Source organism: Eleutherodactylus coqui, chromosome 1 (assembly GCF_035609145.1).
Source record: "Eleutherodactylus coqui strain aEleCoq1 chromosome 1, aEleCoq1.hap1, whole genome shotgun sequence".
NCBI lineage: Eukaryota > Metazoa > Chordata > Amphibia > Anura > Eleutherodactylidae > Eleutherodactylus > Eleutherodactylus coqui.
Genome location: NC_089837.1, coordinates 371,462,601 through 371,485,077, shown reverse-complemented (window position 1 = coordinate 371,485,077; position 22,477 = coordinate 371,462,601). Strand labels below are relative to the sequence as shown.

At 39.4% G+C, this 22,477-nt stretch overlaps 1 protein-coding gene across 17 annotated transcripts in view; it reads right to left on the bottom strand.

Moving 5' to 3' along the window:
* Positions 1-22,477, bottom strand: part of ABI3BP (ABI family member 3 binding protein) — a 292,204-nt gene that overhangs the window by 110,808 nt on the left and 158,919 nt on the right. For 10 of the 17 annotated variants that reach the window (XM_066578216.1, XM_066578234.1, XM_066578294.1 and 7 more), the window contains exons 14-23: positions 17,205-17,273; positions 11,412-11,465; positions 10,885-10,959; positions 8,578-8,649; positions 7,608-7,679; positions 6,878-6,952; positions 4,375-4,446; positions 3,299-3,373; positions 2,255-2,326; positions 1,062-1,133 (exon numbers count right to left, since the gene is read on the bottom strand). The exons of 1 other annotated variant lie outside the window; for it this stretch is intronic. In XM_066578216.1, coding sequence (XP_066434313.1) covers positions 1,062-1,133; positions 2,255-2,326; positions 3,299-3,373; positions 4,375-4,446; positions 6,878-6,952; positions 7,608-7,679; positions 8,578-8,649; positions 10,885-10,959; positions 11,412-11,465; positions 17,205-17,273 — 708 coding nt within the window. The remainder of the gene's footprint in view (positions 1-1,061; positions 1,134-2,254; positions 2,327-3,298; positions 3,374-4,374; positions 4,447-6,877; positions 6,953-7,607; positions 7,680-8,577; positions 8,650-10,884; positions 10,960-11,411; positions 11,466-17,204; positions 17,274-22,477) is intronic. 6 more of the 17 variants (XM_066578262.1, XM_066578311.1, XM_066578225.1 and 3 more) reach the window with 5 other exon arrangements.

The following is a 22,477-nucleotide window of genomic DNA, read 5'->3' as shown; positions in this document are numbered from 1 at the left end:
ATTCTGACAATTAAAATTCAATCTGCCCAATAATGATCGCAGGGCATGTGATTGCACTTCTAGAAAAAATTAAATGCAAATTTAGAAGCCTTTGAGGCAGATGCAGCAACATAGAAACTTTCAAAACTACTTTCATAGATGCAATAATATAAAGAAAGCTTGACACAGCAAGTTTTGTAAATTCCAGTTTTGCATGTGAAGTCCATTTGATATGTCAGATGCACTGCAAGGTGTTCACACCACTTTGAAGACTAATAGTCTTTCCCAGATGTCATAAAGCATTACTGCCCTAAAAATAAAGTTTAATATCTCTGCCTCAAAGTACAATATGTGGAAGCAAAAGAAGAACTATTTTTTCTTACATATAAGTATTCTTCTTCAGGACGCCAATGCATAATTGTCATAGAAGAATACCTTGGTCTTAACATAGTGAAAGCCATACAGTGGATGCTGCTTAAAAAGAGTTGCATGCTAGCAATTATAGCCTATGATGTGCTACATAGGGAGATTGACTGGACTCTAATGCAGGGGTCCCCAACTCCAGCCCTCATGGACCACCAACAGGTCATGTTTTCAGGAGATCCTATAGTTAGAACACCTGTGGCAATGTCTGAGGCACCGACAATAATTACATCACCTGTGCAACACTGAGGAAATCCTGAAAAGATGAGCTGTTGGCGGTCCCTGAGGACTGGAGTTGGGGAACACTGCTCTAATGGACTATGTGATGGACTTGATAATTTAGTGGATAGATCAACGGGTTGTAGTGTGAGCTGGATGTTTTGATGGACTATGCTATATGCTGGATAAAACCCTGAACTGTGTTGTGTGCTGGACTGTGTGATACACTGAGTGAGGGACTGTGATTGTTCGCCTGAAAAGGCAATGGAGTGGCTTATGCGTTTGATAAAGAGATGGACTACTAACGTTCTAGATAGAGCAACAGATGCATAGCATACGTTAAAGCAGATAGATATGCTAAAGGCATGTATGATATCTAATGCCAGTATGCAATGACAATAGAGTGTTACAGATGGATAGTGTCCTAAGACAAACATTACCCATGGTTGTTTTTGTACCACTGTGGGTAGGCAGGGTCATTTGTGTGGCTGAGAAAATTTGGCTTGCGGTAGCTGGAGAAATATTAAAACAGCTCATTAGTAGCACACATGCCCAGTACCTAAAAGCCACAAAAAATATTTTTTATATTATACACAACACATGATCCAACCGCTGCCTTTCAGTAAAAGATATCCAGGAAAAGCTATTGCAATCTTTGACCATTAAATCTGGATTAAACCACAGTATAAGGCTGAACCATACCAGTCACATCAGAGAACTTAGAAGCATATAGACAATGTTAGATTTATTTCTTAGGCACCTGTAAGTACAAATTACCTTGCTACAAAATTAATCTTATATAAATTTATGTTATTTGTTATTAAAAAAAATAATTTAAAGAAAAATTGCATCGCCGCACATCCGTTTAGGATCGATACTACGGAACAACATTCCCCGCCTGAACTAGAATTCAGTGCTAAGGAGTAGATGTTCCCTATAGACACATTCCTCTTATGCCTATTGGAAATTTCATCCCTTCAGATAGCCAAATGAGCCTGATTCAGAATGTCTAAGTGACAGCCAGATAAGCACAATGATACCCACTGAAAATTGCACAAACAAGCAAGTTTTAGTGATAGCTGTCCCATGTAACACGGGACTTGATAGGGTAATAAGCAACACATTGCTCAGTAGTCACTAGTCACTTTGTTTCAGCTTACTTCTCGCTCAGTGTAAGCAGGCAGTAATTCACCCTTGAACAAGACAGATGCATCAATCATGAATTTTCATTAGTATTTTTTTCTGTTCTCCTATCAAGTAACAAAATACTATTTGAATCTCATAATATTACACCTCAACTGCATAATATTACACCTCAACACCTAACTCAAGTGTGGTTAGTTACATACAAGTTTCATACATCCAGTTTAAATGCCTAAGATTTCCCCACTGACTTTATTTCAAGAACCTACAAGATATCATTGGAACACTTAGTTTGTTATTTCTGTCTCAAAGGCAACTAAGCAACCAGGTTCCCTTGTGTACTCTTCTTGAAGGGTTCTAAAATACTCCATGTTAGAAATGTAGTTCACTAGGAGCTAAAAACACTTGTAATCACAAATCCTAGAAGAATACCTAGTTCTACGTGCAAAGGAAAGGCTATTATAGAGCACTACAAACTATTAAGCTTTACCCGTGGTGGTTTTTGTTCGCGGGTGAGAGGGCACAGTTCTTTGTTTGGCTGGCATAATTTGAGTTGTAGCAGCTGGAAAACAGCAAACCTATCAGATTAATAATATAATAGCAATGCATTTTTGGGCAATATACTAACACAGGATCTGTGAATGTACATAAAGTATTATATTATATACTAAACATAACATATAAAACCCAGTTGGTGCAACTCTAATGGAATATCCTGGAGACCTCACTCGTAGTAGCTTGTGGCCACAAAATAAAGGTCATACACTGAAACCTACTGAGTACTGCAGAAACTGTAAAAGACAACCTAGTAGTAATCATATATCTATCTATCTAGAATGTTTTACAGTAAGCATACAACAACCTGGAAACTGTTCAAATCTCATATAAACATTAAATTATTGTACCTGAACACATGCAATTTTCTGCAAGTCATCAATAACAACACTCTCAAACTAATCAGAAATTATATTTGAAGTTTCGAATATCGCAAGTAAAAATAACTTTATGCACATCTTACATTTATAGTATTTTGGTCCCTCAAAGCATATAAAACTAGTTGTCTATACATCTATACTACAAAATCTACAGGACGTAGAAACAAAAAGCAATGTAGCTAAGAGTAGAAATTTAAAGTACAACAGTTGCTCAGTAGTTACCCAGCAATAGAGCAGCTGTCTGCTTTCTACCAGAAACAGCACTACATCTGGTTGGGTCTGGTATTGCAGCTCAGCCACACTGAAAAGAATGAGGCTCAGTTGCGATATCAGGTGTGGTGCTGTTACTTGAAGGAAACTGCCTTGATTTTGTAATCCAGGACAAGCCCATTATTAAGTATTATTCATTGTGTGCTTGTTATTCAAGTGTACTCATCTATAACACAACAAAAGTAACAAAAATCCAACTTCATATGGTTGAGGCTGACGTGTACGTGACAAAATAAGGTAAGCAGATGATGCCAAACATGTTCTTAAGAATGCTGACTATATAACCTAGTATGACATTTCATATTCTGAGAAGGTAAAAAGAACTATACCAGACACAGAACGAGGTACTTCAGTCCTAGTAATACTTTCAAACGTAGTATGAACATACTGATCTCTTGGTAATGCTGAAAAAACAACAAACATTAAATCTCCTGAAATGACAGAGCGGGGCACATGCTCGCATTGGTGATGAACAGAAATGCTCATTCTGGATCCATTGAGGCAGATGTATCATAGCAATAGAGACTTTCACACATATTTTCCTCTTCTGTCAAAAGCAAAACTCTACTTGAATCGCATAATATTTAGAGATGAGCGAGCGTACTCGGAAAAGCACTACTCGCTCGAGTAATTTGCTTTATCCGAGTATCGCTGTGCTCGTCCCTGAAGATTCGGGTGCCGCTGCGGCTGACAGGTGAGTCGCAGCGGGGAGCAGGGGAGAGCGGGTGGGAGAGAGGGAGAGAAAGATCTCCCCTCCGTTCCTCCCCGCTCTCCCCTGCAGCTCCCCGCTCCGTGCCGGCACCCGAATCTTCAGGGACGAGCACAGCGATACTCGGATAAAGCAAATTACTCGAGCGAGTAGTGCTTTTCCGAGTACGCTCGCTCATCCCTAATAATATTACATCTCATCGCTTGAGCGTGGCTCCAATTTAGAGTATTAGGTATCTAGTCGAAATGATTTTTAGATTCTACTAATGATTTTACTTAAAAAATTTTCAGTGCATCGCTGTAAAAAAATTTAGTTTGATATGTCTGCCTCAAAGTTTCCAGTAGCACAATGAGGAGGCAAAGGAAGCAACTATGTTTCCTTATATATAGGTATTCTTCTTAAAGACACATAAGTTTATAGTCCAGTCTACTAGGAACTAAGAAGATTGTAATCACAAGTCATAGAAGAATACCTAGTTCTAACAGAAAGGGGCAAGCTGATTGGATGGCCATACAGTGATTGCTGCTGAAAAAGAGTTGCGTGGCAGTGGATGGATTGTGAGATGATTTGTATGCTAGATGGATGATAATATGGCTTCGATCCTGTGCCTTTAAGCAGAAAGATATACTGTATAAGGGAAGCTATCTAATGCTACTGCGCAATTATAATCCAGCACTACAAACTACCAAGTTTTACCCGTGGTTGTTTTTGTTTGGATACGAGGGGGCCGTGTTCTTTGTTTGGCTGGGAGAGTTTGAGATGCAGTAGCTGGAGAAAAATCAAACCCAGCTGATTAATAGTACAACACAAGTGCAGTTTTATAAAATATACAAATACAAGGCCAGTAAAAACACACAATATCATTATATTATATACTAAACATAAATTTTAAAACCTATGGAAATTATCCTGCAGTCCCTGATCATTAAAACTGATTATACAAATCGGTTTATGCAAAGGTAGATGTATAGATTCCAAAAACACTAATTAAAGCTCCCCATGTATTTCAGGTAGCGGTTTGCTGACAGTTATTTCATGCCACTCCCCTATCGGTTTTTCATTGGGAAGAAGGGACAAGCTGCTGTAAGGCAACACGGCAAGCTGCTCATCTCCTACCACATGAACAAAGGATGGTTTATGCTGAAATCCAGCAACTGATGTTGGAGAGAATCAGTATTTCTCTATATACTGTATGTTAGATAGTTGGAGTGGCTAACTTTCATCTGATGCACATAGACAATTTAGAAGTGAAGGAATGACAACCAGTCATAAGTATAGAAATCATCAGTAGAAATTTATAGTGTAGCTTTATGGATGTAGCTGAACACTATTTTATAACTAACAACACTTTGGAACAAAACTCTTATAATTTTTAAATAAAAAAAACAAAAACGTGCAAATAAAAATAATTGTATGCACATGTTTTTCTTTTTTGTATTGCAGTGAAGAGAGAATGATCCTAAGGATACCTAAAATACACTATTCCATCAAGAGTAATTGACACCTGAGCAAGAATCAAAAGTCGAATTTATTTAGATATACTCAGTGGGGCCTCCTTGGGCCGTAATGACAATGGACACTCTGCATGACATCTTTTCTGCTAAGGTCTGATACACTTCAGCTAGTATTTCCCTCTATTCTTCCTGCAACCGTCTGGTGAATTGTCTCAAAGAAGATAGACGCTATTCATATTTCCTGACCCAATATTCCAGTTCATTACAAAGATGTTCAATCTGGTTCACTATCACAGAGAAAGAGGCTAAAAAATAACTTTTATTGGTTCTATTAAAATATAAACTAAGCCGATGGACAAACACACAACAGACAACATTAAAAATTCACAAACAAAGCCGGGTCTCCACTTGTCCAATGCTGGACCTTGGGAAGGATAACTGGAATCTACACACGGTCAACACACTTCTTTTATTTACAGTACAGCAAGGAGGGCAGTCTCGTGCTCCTTCAGTTAGCGCATACGATCGCAAGAGGATGAAGACAATCTGCAGTTTACCAAAGCATCAAACAAGGACACCTTTATAAGGGCCAGTCATAAATGATAAACAAAGTGTAGAAATAACTGACTTAGAAGGTCTCTGCTAAAAATGAGCCAGATGTTGATTGATGCCAATATGTTTCTCCTCTTTTTGTCTTTTCCCTTCTTTACTCATCTTGAGCTTACTCATGATTCTAGAACACAATAGGGTCAGTTTTTAGTCAGACCTAGTTTGGCTGGTGTAGGGTGAATGTTTAAGTACGGCCTGGTTTATATTTTAATAGAACCAATAAAAATTATTTTTTTAGACTCTTTCTCTGTGATGGTGACGTGCCTAAAAGATTTTTTTCCCCCATCTGTAAAATCTATTTCAATATGGTTCAGGTCAAGACTCTGTGCAAGCCAGTCCAATCGTGGAACCTTCATATCCTCAAAGTAAAGCAAAGAAACAGCTGTCTGTGTATGGTTTTCTTATTCCCAATCATTGCTGTAAAGACCTGTATAAAGGGTCTGACATTGATTTGAAGGAATGAATGCTGCCATCCAATAGGTGGCGCTGCAGAGGTATTGTTCCATCTTCCTTATTTGCATGGATTTGTGACAAGGCACATTGTCTTGTTGGAAGTATTCCTGACCATTCCCAGAGTATTACCACATTGTTGGCAGCACATTATTGTCTAGAATGTGAAGGTAAATCTCCATGTTCATGTTTCTTACCACTACAACCTATAGACAGAGACCCTGCCATGTAAAACATCCCCAGAGTATAACTAAACGTCTGCCATACTTAACTGTTGGCACATCACACTCTGGTAAAAGGCATTCCCTGGCATCTTCCACATCCAGGTATGTCCATCTGATTTGAAGATTCAGAGTAGCATGATTCATCCCTCCATAGAACATTCTTTGCTGTATTGTCCAATTACTATGCTCCTTGCACTGTTATAAATAGGCCAATTCATCTTCTTTGAGAGAACTCACCAGACGTTTGCAGAGTGAATGGAGGGAAATACCAGCTGAAGTGTATCAAATGTTAGTAGAAAGGCTGCTATGGAAAGTATCTGATGTCATTAGGGCTAAAGGAGGCCCCACTAAGTATTAACATATGTAAATAAATACTACTTATGCTTCTTGCTCATGGATCCAATTACTTTTAGTAAAATAGTGTATAAGAGGTGGTAAATATTGTGAAACGATGAAATATACCAGATACAGAAGGAGGTACTTCAGTCCTAGTAACACTTTCAAATGTAGCATGTATATGCTGATCTCCTGTAAATGCTGAAAGAAAAATTCCAAAAATAAACATCTAGACTTTTACTCAAATGATGACAGGCATCACATGCTTGCACGTGCAATAGATATAAAATGCTTATTTAGAATACAATGAGACAGATTTATCAAAATACCAGAGACTTTCACAAATATTTTTTTTTTCCACAAATGTCAAAATAGCACATATGGCACCATACATATAATACCTCAACGGCAGTACCCTGACTGTGGTGGCACTTTTTACACAGTTTTACACAGTCTAAACCACTTTATTCCAGGAACCTTCAATGATTCATTGGTCATTTATTGATATCTCTGCCTCAAAATCTCCAGAAGCACAATACGATCAAAGCAAATTAAGCAATTGGCTTAGCTCATTTATAGGTATTCTTCTTGAGGATACCAATGTACAATTTTCCACTTCACCATTTTTCAAGAAGAAACAAAGGAAATTGTAATGGTAATAAAAAATACCTATTTCTGACAGATACAGTATAGCAAGCCTGATTGAACGGCAACATGGTAGATGCTACAGATCAGATAGAGCTTTGTGGTGTCAATTAAAGATTGGATTGTGTACAGCAAAGAGAGATGCTGAATAATGCATGATTTCTAGTGCCACTATGCAATAATGAAAGCACTACAAGCTACCAAGCTTTACCCGTGGTTGTTTTTTTACGTGTGTGGGAAGGCGGGGTACTTTGTCTGGCTGGGATAATTTGTCTTGTAGTAGCTGGAAAAATATTACAATTAGCTGAACAATAGTAGAATGCAAATACATTTTTATTTCATTTACGAACAAAATCCTAGTACATATACACAGTATACAGATATTCTATAGAAATATTATGAATTATATAAACTACAAGTATTTTGCCCTAATATGCCATTCATTTTAATCAACAGTTTCTGTATTCTAGTACAACTGAGGGCTCAGTCACACGGGCGCATCGGCGCCCGTGTTACTGCAGGTAGCAGACGGCCGTACCTGAAGACGGACGTCTCTCTGCAGCGCCGGAGGAAAGAACATGTGACCAGCTTCATTGCCGGTCATGTGTTCTTTCATCAGCGCTGCAGATAGACGTCCGTCTTCAGGTACGGCTGTCTTCTAACTGTCAGGGCTCAGTCACACGGGCGCATCAGCACCCGTACACCGGCGCCGATGCACCCGTGTGACTGACAGTTAGAAGACGGCCGTACTTGAAGACGGACGTCTCTCTGCAGCGCTGATGAAAGAACACATAAACGGCAATGAAGCCGGTCACATGTTCTATCCTCCGACGCTGCAGAGAGACGTCCGTCTTCCGGTACGGCCGTCTGCTACATGCAGTAACACGGGCGCCGATGTTACTGAATAGCTGCATGATCATCATTGTCAGCTGCTCTATGAACAAGCCTGCTTCAATGGATCTCTCTCTTGACCATATAGTTAATGAAATATTACATATGCTTGATGTAAATAGAATATAATACTATTGTTTATATATTCTTCTATAAGTTCATCTTTGATAGATCTACATTAAAATACTCGTCACTAATTGTATTAATGGTCAAGTATTTTTTTTCTTAAATAATTGAATTGAACTAAAAAAATGTAACCACCCCCCACAAAGTATTAAAATATGGTTTACCATCATGAATCTGCGGCTTTTCAAAGATGGACATTTTAGTGGGAACATTAATAGACTGCTTCTCATCTGCAGCTAAAAAAATATTTGTAGAAGAATGTATTATGTATGCAAGACACTTAGGTACAAAACACAGAGTAGAGCTAGCAGCAAACAATGTAGGGTGATGGGCGTAAGTGCTAACACATTACATTTACAGCGGGATGGGGCAGGGTATTCACATCTGTAAGGGCTCTTTCATAGTGAGTGATAATCAGGTTCTTGCTGGATTGCAGAAATCTGAACAATAATCAGTGTAAATGCTGGCAGTGACAGAAGGATGTAGGCATAAAAATCAAACGACGATCAGCCTGCATAAACAGGCAGTCCTTCATCTACGAACAACTGCCTGTTTGCACTAAATAGAGGCGGGCAGGTAGAAGAAGTTTCTGGCGTGCCCTGTCTCCATTCACTAATCAATGCTTCCTCGCGTGAAAGCGCAGGAGTGATTATTACTGGGACGATTGTTGGACATTGAAACACCAGACAGATATCCCATGTAAAAGAACCCCAAGGTTCTAGGATAGGCCATCACTTTATGAACAGTGGGGGTCAAAATCTGGATCTCTACTGATCTTGAGAAAAAAAAGGTCCACATTGCTGATTTAGCGCTGCATCCTCTTCAATTTTTTTTTCATACAGCAGCACCCCAGCCATCTTCTGTGTAAGCAAAGGCAGCACAACCCCATTTAGGTGAATATGGCCAGCTATGGTTCACTGCACAGCTGGATGACTGAGAGCGCCATGGTGCAGGGAAAACTTAGAAAGGAATGCAGCTCTAGTTTAGCACAGTGGCCCCTTCATTGCATCGGTGGGTGTCTTAGAGGTCCTACCGATATGTCATCACTTTACGAGATGAGAATACCCCTTTAATTCCTTTTTACAAGTAGCTTATAGGAATTATTCACGTCCTGTGCTCATGTCACAGTTTTTCCACAAGTTTTACAAAATTGCAGTAACAAAGTATCTAAACATCTAATCAGGCAATCATGTGACAGCTAATCAATATATACAATCATTCAGATATGTCATGAGATTAATTTCTGGTTTAGAGTTTATTATTTCATATTAGTATGCTGTAGTTCAAATCACACTCTCCCCCCACATATCCCTCCCTGTATACCTCCTTAAAGTTATAGTAATACAATTACTGGTTCACACATTAACTCTAGGCATCCATGTCTTGAGCCACTACTAGAAGCTTCCTAACCATATGTGATTCTTCAATGATTAAAGTAAATTTTAAACTGAAGTATAGGAGTAACAATACTACTTTATTTATCTGTATGGACACTGCCCTAACTTGACATGTCTATGACTCTTCACAGCTCTGTCTACATCATTCTTCTTCAGGTATACCTCCCTTTCTTATACAATCTGTAAATTTTTGTAAATGGTTTATCTTTTCAAAATTCAATAAAAAAGATCTTTGAAAATAAAAGTTGTGGTTCGAACAAATTATCAGAATGGGGAGGAAATGTAATCTGAGTGATTTTGATGTACAAAGATTATTGTGGTCAACTAGTATTTCAGAAACTGATGACTTTCTGGAATATTCATGACCAAGAATCTCTGGAATTTACAGAGAATCCTGATCAAAATGACAAACATCGAGGGACTGACAGTTCAAGATTGAGAAATGTAAGTTAATCCCCCCAAAAATCTAAATTTTTGCTGCACCGTGGAGACAGTAGTATTGGAATATGGTATAAACCACATAAAATTATGCATCCTTCTTTGTGTCCATTAGTGTTGGTGACCTAATGGTGTGGGGAATATTTCCTTGGCATCCATTAACCCACTCAGGTTTATTGCTCAAAATGTGTACCACTACATGACCAGTCTAATCCTCTTCTTACGCTTGCTTCCAGCACAATAGCTCATCCAGTCACAAAGAAATTTTCAACTCAAACTGGCTTTCCGCAAACATGATAATGAGTTCAGTGCATTTCATGGCAGACCTGACAGTAGATCTCAATCCAAAAACAATACCTCTGGCCTCAGCCAATCTCTGCCTATGCTTATCACGCCTCCAATAACAGCAATTTGTAGAATCCATGCCATAAAGAATTCACCCTATTGAAGGCACAAATTCTTATTCAGTACCAAAAAAGGTTTATCGCATAAAGGGGCCACTGAATGTATATTTCAATCAGCTCTAATGCTACGTTATCTAAAAACATTTTTGTACTGGTAAACTATTCGCTTATATCATGATAATTGAAAAGTTTAACTAAAAATGTACAACGTTCATGCAGTGGTTGCTTTTACCTAAAGTGCTCAAGTATTTTTTTAGAGGAAAGAGAGGGCTCACTTGTGGTACATCAGTGGCTACTGGATGCACTTCTGTTGAAAAACGGTAAACGGTAAATTAGAATAAAATAGGCATCCAGCTGAACAGTCACCTGGTCACTTGGAAGCAGGTCTGTTTAGCATAGCAAATATTAGAGTAGTATTTCATAGACTGCAAGCAAAAATACAATATTATAAAGCACATATGGATATCTGTACCTATAGTGTAAGCACCATTATATCTAGTCCATTTTCTTATTCTACCGTATTTGTAATAGACCATTATAGCAATTATGTTACTACAAGGGAAATTCATTCTTTGTCCAAAAGAGAATTGGAAAATTAGCTGTACAATATACCGTACTAAAGAAGAAAATCTGGTGCAAAAAAAAAAAAGATACGACTATTTTTTGTAAGCCAAACTAAAAAAATGAAAACAGTTAGCTGGCTGTTGTGGGAAACACTATGGCATAGACTTGCAATGGAGAAAGTTCCCTCATATTTACCATATGTTGAGCTTGGATACCCAGGAGACATCTTCATTGCTACATCTTGAGTAGCTGAGAATGATCAAATTGACAAGGCTATGAAAATTTAGGAAGTTCTACAATTTTTCTTAAGCAAAACAATATATTAGGCAATATGTTCACTTCTTGAAATCAAGCCCTCCCAGTCAATAGCATTGGGACTGTGCTATTATAAGGATGCACATAGAAGAATATTTTACAAAAATAAAATCATGCATAAGATTATTTAACCACTAATGGCAAGGCTTGCTTGGCCATCAAAGGGGTTTTCTACATATCTTCAAGATAGATCATCAATAGTAGATCAGTGGTGGTCTTCCACCACCCAGGACCCCTAGTGATCAGCCGAAGTGAAGGAGCCTAAAGCTGGTCAAAGGTCTCAAAACGCCATCAGCTCCGTGGCGTATGGTCAGCTATTAGTGTTTCTTGTCTACCAAGTCAGTTTTTAGCAGTTTTTCAGAGTCAGTGAACAGAGGAGAAGTCAAGAAAGAAGCATTTTCCTCTGATAAGATACAGGGTTATTATAAATGATCTTTCCAATTTAAAGCTCTCATAATTCCACTTTCATTTTTTTTAACAATTTTTTTAAATTTATTTCATGGTGAAAAGAAATCCGCACTATAGTATAGTACAAGAGTAAGATATTGAAATGAACCAGGGCTTCTGTCATGGTAGAAACATGTAACCACAGAGAGAGATAATTTTATAAATAATAATTCTCTTGACATGCAAGGCTGGATATCTGTTGCCAGCCGAACCGGTAGGGCCCATGGAATTGGGTGATGTTGACTGTGCACAGCAAAATAACATCCAGGTTGCAAGTGAAAAGTGGGTAAAAGAGTATTAACATAGACAAAAACAAAGAACAGCTACGAAATGTCAGCTTATAGTGTTGAGACAGATAGCGAGAAAACCACATTGAGACTTAACAGTGATCAGAGTTAGGATTGGGAAACTTTGAACCTAGTTAGGCTGATGCAAAGTAGTGAATCCAGGGGTTCCAGATTGTCAGAAAACTCTCTCCATTTGCTGTCACTCAAGCTGCTAACTCCTCAAACCTGAAGATTTAAGAAACTTTGTCCCTCCCAAGGTCTAAAGTGGAGGTCATTTTTTCTCGCCGTAAGAGGGGAATAATTAGTTTAGCTGCTGACAAAAGTAGAGTCCAAAGGTGTTCCTTAGATGGTGAGAATTGTGGAGGTTCCCATAGAAGGACCTCTTCTGGAGTAAAAACATATGTACATTTGCATATTTTATTTATTTGATTGGTAATTTGTTCCCAAAAGGGTTTTATAGCTGGGCATTGCCACCAGATGTGTAATAGAGAGCCTTTGTTGGAGTCACATCTCCAGCAGCTATTGGTTGGCGAGAGGTTTGCTTTGTACAGGGACTCAGGTATTTTATACCATCTGGTAAGAATTTTGAAAGAGTTTTCCTGAATCCGGATGCATCTGGAAAAACCATGGGCGTTACTAAAAACCCTCTGGATCTCTTTCTTATTTAGAGAGATTTTTAGTACGCTTTCCCACTCCCTAATAAACCAAGGTTTTTCTGAAGCCTGATTAAGTAGTAAGCTTTTGTACAGGAGGGTCATATTTCTCTTCGAAAGAGATGTAAAGGATAAATAAGCCTCGAACCAGAGGGGGTCTCTTATTCTGTTGCAGAAGATTGTTTGAAATCTCTTGATAGAGTTGAATACATCTAGGGTCTCAATAAAGTTAAGTAGTTTATCTGGAATTAATTTTTGATTTGAGATGGGTTGGTGAGGCGGCAACCTTTCAATATATCGGAAATAGTCGTGGAGCTAAGATATGTCCAGACTCCTGATATCTCCATCAGTTTATTAGCTAATATTGCCAGGATTAGTCAGGCTGGGATCATTGGAGCCACTTTTGCCTGGGGTTCTGTAGTGGGGCGTAGGGAACGGGCTACCTTAAGAGTACCTCTCGTGGTTGGGCTGAGATCTGAAAATGTGGTTGTAAGGGGACCATCTGACCAGAGGAGATATTGGGCTTTGGACTGTAGGGCGGCTTTTTTGAGCTTTGAGTCAGGTGGGTTTTTGTCCAAGTTAGAGAATGCTAACCATATGGCTAAGTGTATGGCCTTGTAATAAAATAGCATGTTAGGAAGGTTGAAGTTACCTTGTGCTCTTTTCTGAGTTAGGTATGTGAAAGCTAAGCGGGGTTTACGCTTATTCCAAATAAAGTTGCAGAAGGTTTGGTTAAGTTTAGTGAAGAAACATAGCGGTATTTTTATTGGCTCTGTCTGTAGGGTGTGAGAATGTAGGGAAGGATGTAGGTAGAAATTACGGTTTTCCTACCCATCTAAGAAAGGTATGGAACATTTTATTGATGTAGCTGGGAAAAGACTTTCTTAAGGAGAGGGACATAGTTAGCTTTGAATAGGAGGGAAGGATTTGGGGTCAAGATGATACCTAGGTGCTTTAAACCAGAGGAGGGCCACATGATGGGGTGTTGTTTTTTAAGTATGTTTATTATGTTATTTGGGGCTGAAATATTTAGTGTTTCAGATTTACTATAGTTCACTTTAAAATTCGAGATTTTTCCGAATAGGTTAGATATTTCTTTAGGATTAGACATTAAGATGAGATCCTCTGCGAATACAGCTGTGGTGTGGGTGTTATTCCCCCCTTTTAGTCCTCTAATGTCTGGAGTTTGCCTAATCTTCTGTAGTAATGTAGTAATGTTTCTAAAACTAATATAAAGAGGCTTATATAGTGAGCCATTTACTCGGATTCCAGGTGAGGGTTTAGAGTATAACGATAATATAGCCATTATAAATTGTTCCGGAAAGGCGAATTTGGTCAGTGTGTGAGTCATAAAAGTCCAACTCACTCTATCGAATGCCTTTTCGGCGTCTGTACTGAGGAGGGTGAGTGGGACTCCATTAGATTTAGCGAAGTGGATGGCATTAATGATGCGAGTTGTATTAAATTTACCTTCTCGACCTGGGACAAATCCCATTTGGTCAGGATGAATTAGTCTGGAGATTACTGGGGAAATGCGCTGTGCAATAAGCTTTGCCCACCATTTGAGATCTGTGTTTAGTAATGAGATAGAGCGATATAACTCCACTTTCATATCTCAAGCTGCTAAGGTAAAATGAAAGCTGTGCTGTGATTGGTTGTAATGGGCAACAAGGGCAGCCTTTCTGTTAAACAGTTTTGCTAAAGGAAGCCCAAATAGTTTGATTCGGCTGTAGTCATTACTAGGGGAATATGAGGCAAAATTACTACCAACAAAAACAGAAGAGCATTTTGTGTACTTGATTTTCAAGTCTACGTCCGCCTGCACACGGGCGGAAATTCCGTGGCGGGATTTCCGCCACTAAAAGCCTGCATATGAGTGCATTACAATACGCACTCCTATGCAGACGACCGCGGTTTGGCCGCGCGAAATGTCACGCGGCAAACAAACCGCGGCATGTCCTATTCCTGTGCGGGGCTCGCAGAGCCTCGCACAGAAACGTCACTCACCCGGCCGCCGGCTCCGGTCTGCGCATGCGCCGGCTGCCCGGCAGCCGGCACATGAAAGAGCCGGGGTCGCCAGGCGCGGGTGAGTACGCGCTCCTCCCTGTAGGCGCTGGGGTCGGGTCCCGCGGCGAGAATTCTCGCCGCCGGATCCGACCCGCCCGTCTGCAGGCGGCCTACCAGTCTGTTATTAGTGTGCAACAGAATTTTCAAACAAAGCTTAGTAAAGAGCCACCCAGCAGGCACAAAATGTGTGAGTGGTACTCCAATATTAAGGATAAAGGTTGCATCTGTAAGTGAAAATCATGTGTCCGTTCACTCATAAATGTGAAAACAGTGAAATGTGTTGGTGGATTTCTGAAGCCTTCATGTGAAACTTGCACAATCAGAGAGTTGTACATCCTGCAACCAACTAAGTGGAATATTCTGCCTAAATGTTTGCGATGTTATCCCTATTGACTGCAGTTGTTACAGGCCCTGACATAGGACAACAAAATGAGGTGACATTCTTTCTGCAAGAGTATGCAAACTGTAATGGAAAGCAATCGCTTCATGTAATCTTTAGTGTTTAGTGATGAAGCCGCCTTCCACCTTTTGGGTAAAGTTAACAAACATAATCTCGGAATCTGGGGGAGGAAAAACCCATATGTCTACATGGATCGTATGCGTGACTTTCCCAAGGTGAATGTGTTTTGCACCATAACCTGTAGAAAAATGTATAGTCCCTTTTTTTCCATGAGAAAGCAATCCTGCGAATTTTGTACCTGGACGTGCTACACATATTGGCTTCTGCCCCAGCTGGAACAGGAAATCCTAGATTTCATCTTCCAACAGGATGGGACACCTACCCATTTTCAGAATGAAGTCAAAAGTGAATTCAATAGGCGACTACCAAATAGATGGATTGTTTGTGCAGTTTGTGACTTTTTCCTTGGCCTCCTGCGAGTATGTATCACAGAAGCCATTGCATCAGTTAATTGTGATGCGCTGCTATGTGAATGGCAGGACTACAGGCTCAATGTGTGTCGAGTGACAAAGTGGGCATATTCAATACTTCTGATGTGAAAAACATTCTTGATGTTGTGGAATAAAACTTTTTGCTTTTCTGTTTCCATTGATGTCAAATTTATGTATCTGAGTGCCATTAAACATGAGTTATGAGTATTTAAAATTGGTAAGATCATATGTAATAGCCCTGTATATTACAAAATTTCCTGATAGTTATTCAGATAGGACAGCTCATTAAAATGATACAACTCTAGCTGCTGTTTCTATTCTGTGTCCACCTCAGTGATTGTTCCAAGTGGTCACACATGCTCAGCAGGATCCCTGCTGTGGTGAGTGGCTGCTTCTGTTGCTGTATCTTCTGTGATGTCAGAACAGATGTTGAGCAATTGATAAGAGAGGGAGACAGCATTACTGCAGAGAAGCAAGAATTAACATATGTGATAGCTTTGAACAGTTAGTCAGGTGGACACAGAATATCAACAGCAGGTGCCCCTATTCTAACATTAGTCTTGGAATATCTGGGGATAGAAACTTTTAATGTAAAATAACAAACGTGATTTTTTTTGCATTGCGTTTTTAACATTAGAAAGTCCTATTGACATCCGTGTTAAAGAAAAACGCAGCGTTATCGCGATCACAAGTGTGAAGGCGCCCTAATAAGTGGAAATACAAAAAATATTTATCATTATGAACTCGATTTAAGTCTAAACAATACTTTTGAAGGGGCAACCCTTTAATTTTTCAAATGTTAACTTTAAGTCTGTTTTAGTTGAAAATGTATTTCAACTTTGGGAAGATATCATATCCATTTAATTTAGGTTTTAATAGCCTAACCTCTGATTCTAAATCTAGAACCCTGTAAATCCTTAATATCACATATTTTATAATATTTATTTGCCTTCACTTTTTTGTGAAAAAAGTACCAGATATAATCTGTTAGACAGTTATGTCCAGAGGCATCTTATGTAGCCAGTTTGTCATTTGCTAAAAGAAATAATCCAAGTTTTAGCCTTTTACATTTGTGATTATAAATGATGGAAAGAAATGGTAAAATAAGAAATATACATATAAAAAGTATGCTATGGAGATGCCACTGTCAGCATGCATTGACAAAAGGCCATTAGGGAACAGATATGATTTAGATAGTATGAATTTCAAGATTCAAAGGCACTAAGTAGCGCTAAAAAGTAAAAGCTTTTTCTTGTAATTACAGCAGCAAGACATAGTGTAGAAGCAGCTAAATACTGCAGTGAGTTGCTTATGCAGTCCTTATTTACCAAGAACAGTTCCTGGTTGCTGAAAGGGAAGTCCTTTTGAAAATAGGAATGATGCGATTGTAGGGGATACTGTTAGAAGAAAATGTAAGATGTCTTACAAAAAAAGAAATAACAAGCGGATACTATACTTTATTAGATACAATGCTAATGAGTATATAAATACTATGGAATATCAGGCCTATAACATTAAGGAATAGGAAAGTATGCTTGATTCATGGATTTAAGAAATCATGCTTAAGTCCATTTCCCAATTAGGTAGATAAGATGGATCTCAGAGACTATGTGAGTAGACCTACTTTCCATGTAGACTATGCAGACTGGACAGTGCTGGTATGGTAATCCTGGGTGTTATGCCTAAATATTCAAACAGCATCTTGAAGAGAGGAAAAGCGTGGGAATCTAATTCCCATCTCGCACAAATTGTTGTTTTGATCGAAAGAGAATAGAACTGGCAATTTAGGCTGGCTTCCCCACCCATATAAATATAGCCATTATGGGTAACCAGAATCTAAAGAATGCAATGGGTACGGATGTGTAAAGCTTAGAAGCAGCATAGTATTCTAGGAAGTATATTCATTTTAGATATGGCACATCTTCCAAACCAAATACATTTCCCCTTTTGTCCAGGAATCTAAGTCAATTTTAAGTCACTGAAGAAGAATGGGGTACGGTAAGCACAAGCTAAACTGGAACTGATAACAGGCAAGTGTACCATAATTCAAGGTGATGTTTGACAATATTATCAGCTCCGTTAATCTAACAGCATATTTTAATAAACTTTATCTACTAAAGGTATCCAAAACAATAGATTATATGAACAGAGATATTCCAACTAAGTGCACACAATACCATTTATGTGCATATATTATGTGACTTTCTTCAACATTCTTAATTTAGAAGAATGGCAGATTGGTAAAAAACCAAAATGCTGCACAACTAAAGACACCCATAGGTTATGTTTACATGAGGCAGATATCCTACAGTGGATGTGCATATGTAAAATACACAGCATATTACAGTACAAGTGAAGTGGATGAGATTTCAAGAAAAACATCTGGAGTGAAAATTGATCTACGACAGAATTTAAAATTAGAAACATCAATTTATGCTGAGGATTGTTCGCACATTTGTTAGGGATTTTCCACATTCGTTTGTATGGGGAAGTCAAAATGTAAAATAAATCCAAATTGTTGCAGATCCACAGCAAAATTTGCGGTTAGGGACACTTCGTAAAGTAAAAAAAGCTGTGAAATAGTAAAAAGAAATCATTTACTCACCTTCTCCCTGCTTGTCTGTAGAAGCTTGTCTGCTACCCTGATGGTCTATCCAGCCTGGTTCCAGGCCAGTAGAAATGAGCAGGGAAGCAAGCAAGCCTCTTCACACAGTGGGTAGAAAATGGTGAAGGTGAGTAAAAGTTTTTTTTTGCCTTATTCAATTTTCAGTGTAAAATCCACAATAATATCTGCACCATAATGGTGTGTATATCCCACTATGGAATTTCCAATGAATGCTGCAGAAAATCCATCTGCAAATCTGCCCCATGTGGACATAACAAAAATACCAGTACTACCCTGCCATCTGCTATACAACTGCTGAATAATGGTGTTTAGTGGCTTGGTGGGGTACTTCTTTTGCAGTTTCTGAGTAGTAGTCAGGTTGAAGGGAAACTGTCATGTCCCCACAGCACCATAAACTAAGTTATGGTGCTGTTAGGGGAGGTGACAGGCAGCCAAATTATGTATTTTTCTATGTTCACCGCTGCCATGATCCAGTGCTGTCCCCCTCTGAAGTCAGCACACCGGCCAAAAATCTGACCCTTTTCATAGTCCCATGCCCACGCTGAGTCATATATTTGTATGAGAGAGTGTGCGTGTTGGACTCTGAAAAGAGTCACATTCTCCTGCTATGTGCTGGCTTCACTGGGTGACAGCGTTAGATCGCGGGAGAGGGTAAGTAAAAAAAAAAATCACATCCTATGCCTATCACATTCCCTAACAACACCATAATATGGTTTATAGTGCTACAACATGACATACCACCAACACTTTCTGAATTTAGTTTCCTTTTGTCAAGTAGGGTATCATGATATATTTTTTTTATCAATAGATTCAAATGCTAATTTGTAGGTTATGCCATGACCTGCATGTGAAGATTCTGCTGAATTTTCAAGCCCGACTCTTAAGGCCCATTTAGATAAACGCGATACTCCCGCAGCGGAAATCTGTGGCAGAATTCCGCAACACTCATGGGCATGAGCCCTTTAAAAACATAGTATAAGGCTGTGCAGTATATATACATTGGTATGCTGTGCTTTTGCACTTACAAGGAGAGAATATTCTTGGAGAATAATCATTTGAAGAGAGATAAAATCATAATAGTTGAATGTACTTTGGCACAGGGACAGATATAGTTGTGGGAAATCTCTGACTAGCAGTTTAAATAACATGGCAGCTCATATCAACAAATTAAACCAAATTCTTCCAATTCAAACTTTATATACACACAATAGATATTTTTGAATAAATCAGACAATATCTCCAGGCAAGACGAGATGTATTTTCTTCTCTGGGAAACACATGCACATTGGGGTAGTTAATGGATTAAAGTATACTGAGAAAAAAAATATGGAAATTATGTGGTCTTAACCTTCAAGGCCGAGGCCTGGAATATGCAAACAAGCTTTCCACCATACTTGACCTGTGACTTTCGCATCTGTTTTAAGTCATTGAGGTCCAGTATTTTCAGAGGGATACAAGCTATTTATTTTGAGATATTTTAATAGTATGAAATATGATATTTTAGTACATAAATATATGACACTTGGTCCTGGCTTTTAATCCTGTGCCATCAGAAGTATATGGCAAAGGTTTAAAGCTCTTGCAGTCCTGGATGCCCCAGGTACAGTAGAAAACTGTGAAATAAGGGAAAAAGTGATATTATGAATGTTCCCTAGATCTCTTATATGTCACCATGGGAGACAGATTTAAAAAAAATAATTACAAAAATAAGTTTAAAAGTGTACAGAGTAAAATACAATTTATATAAAAAAAGAAAGAAAACAACCCACTGCCCACACCAACCTAAACCGCTGCCATATCCACCCTGAAATCTGAATTATGTATGAAACACATTTGAAACAAAATGAGGAACCTATCCGTGTACTTTATTTTAGTGTAAATATACTAATTGTAAAAATCAACAATAAATAAAAAATAAAATATATATATATATGTTTTTACATTTTTTGTACTCATTACCCTTAGGCCGCCTGCACACGGGCGGAAATCCCGCGGCGGTTTTTCCCGCGGGATTTCCGCCACTGAAAGTTTGCATAGGAGTGCATTACAATACGCACTCCTATGCAGACGGCCGCGGTTTGGCCGCGCGAAATGTCGCGCGGCAAACAAACCGCGGCATGTCCTATTTTTGTGCGGGGCTCGCACTCACCCGGCCGCCGGCTCCGGTCTACGCATGCACCGGCTGCGCCGCAGCCGGCACATGAAAGAGCTGGGGCCGCCAGGCGCGGGTGAGTACGCGCTCGTCCCTGCCGGCTCTCGGGTCAGGTCCCGCGGCGAGAATTCTCGCTGCCGGATCCGACCCGCTCGTCTACAGGCGGCCTAACTTAAAGAAAAAAATGGAAACAAATTTCAATGAAAAAAGTATTTAAAAAAGCACTGTATGCATGAAAAAAAACTGCAGCAAAAATAATGTTGACGTGATAAAACCCCGCATGTGTAAGGATTGAAATACTCTACACCTTAAGGCCTTAGTCAGACGGGCGTTTTTTCGCGCGATTTGCGGATCGCATGACGGATGCGCATCCGCAAATCGCCCGAAAATCTGCTCCTAGCCGCGTTTCATTAGAAACGGACCGGAGCTGTCCAGCGCATTGCATTCAATGGAGCGGCAATACAGCCCGCTCCATTGAAAGCAATGCGCTGCGGGCGAGTGTGGGATGAATTGTCGGGAAGGGCTTAAATATATAAGCCCTTCCCTGCAATTCATCCAGAAAAGTGTTAAAATAAAGAATATATATATACTTACCTGCTCCCGGCAGCCGGAGTTCCGCGCGGCCGGCCTGCATTGGGGTTGAAGGGGGTGTGAGTCAGACCTGCCCCCTGATTGGCTCAGCGCTGAGCCAATCAGGGGACAGGTCTGACTCACACCCCCTTCACACCCACTGCAGTACGGCCACACGGAACTCCGGCTGCCGGGAGCAGGTGAGTATGTATATATTTTTTATTTTAACACATTTTAGGATGAAATGCAGGGAAGGGCTTATATATTTAACCCCTTCCTGACAATTCATCCTGCGCTCGCCGGCAGCCCATTGCTTTCAATGGAGGCGGCTGTATTGCCGGCTCCATTGAATTCAATGGGCAAACATCGTTCTTCTCTGCCACAGCTGTTACAGCTGTGGCAGAGAAGAATGATTTGTCTTCTATATGTTCTCAATAGGGACGGCGCTGCTGCCGCCGGCCCCATTGAGCGCATATAGAGAAGAGAACAGGAATCGCAGATCGCAGATAGGTGCGATCTGCGATTTCTGTTCTATAATTTATCGGACGAGCGCATAAAAAGCGCTCATGTGTCTGATACCATTGCAAAGCAATGGTTTTATAAAATCGCCGGACGCATGCGCATGCGCAAATCGCGGCAAAAAACGCCCGTCTGACTAAGGCCTAAGGGGTTAAGAAATGACAATTATATAAATATTCTATAATAATTACTTTTTCAAATACATTTTGAAAAAACAAAAGCTTAATACTATACTGCACAGCCTTCCACATGTCACAGGTTAAAGATATATGCATTGTGGCATTATATTTTAGTGTGCACTAAAGCAGGTAAAAGAAGCTTATTTGACAAAAGGAAATACTCTAGCTGCATGTGCCATTTTTCATAACAAGTTGTGATACCTCCTCCCCATCACCTTACAACAATTCACCATACTAAGGCCAGTCTCACACTTGCCTCAGCGCGACATTTTTGTGCAGTGAATAAGTCTTTTTTGCAGGCCTGTCTGTGTATTTCACTGTACTTTTTCCACATGTATATACTGACATACTGAACTTGATTATGAAAAGCTACTTTTTACCTAATGGAAATTTGCTACACTCCAACAATAGCAAGCTGAAGATACAGGGCTCTAGTAGTGGTGAAATCCAAACAGAAAGGTAGAGGGATAGAAAATACTGTACTTTTGCAATTCCAGACTTTTTCCTGGAACCTATGTGTTTAATTAGAGGTTAATTCTAACTGCTGTCCTTACA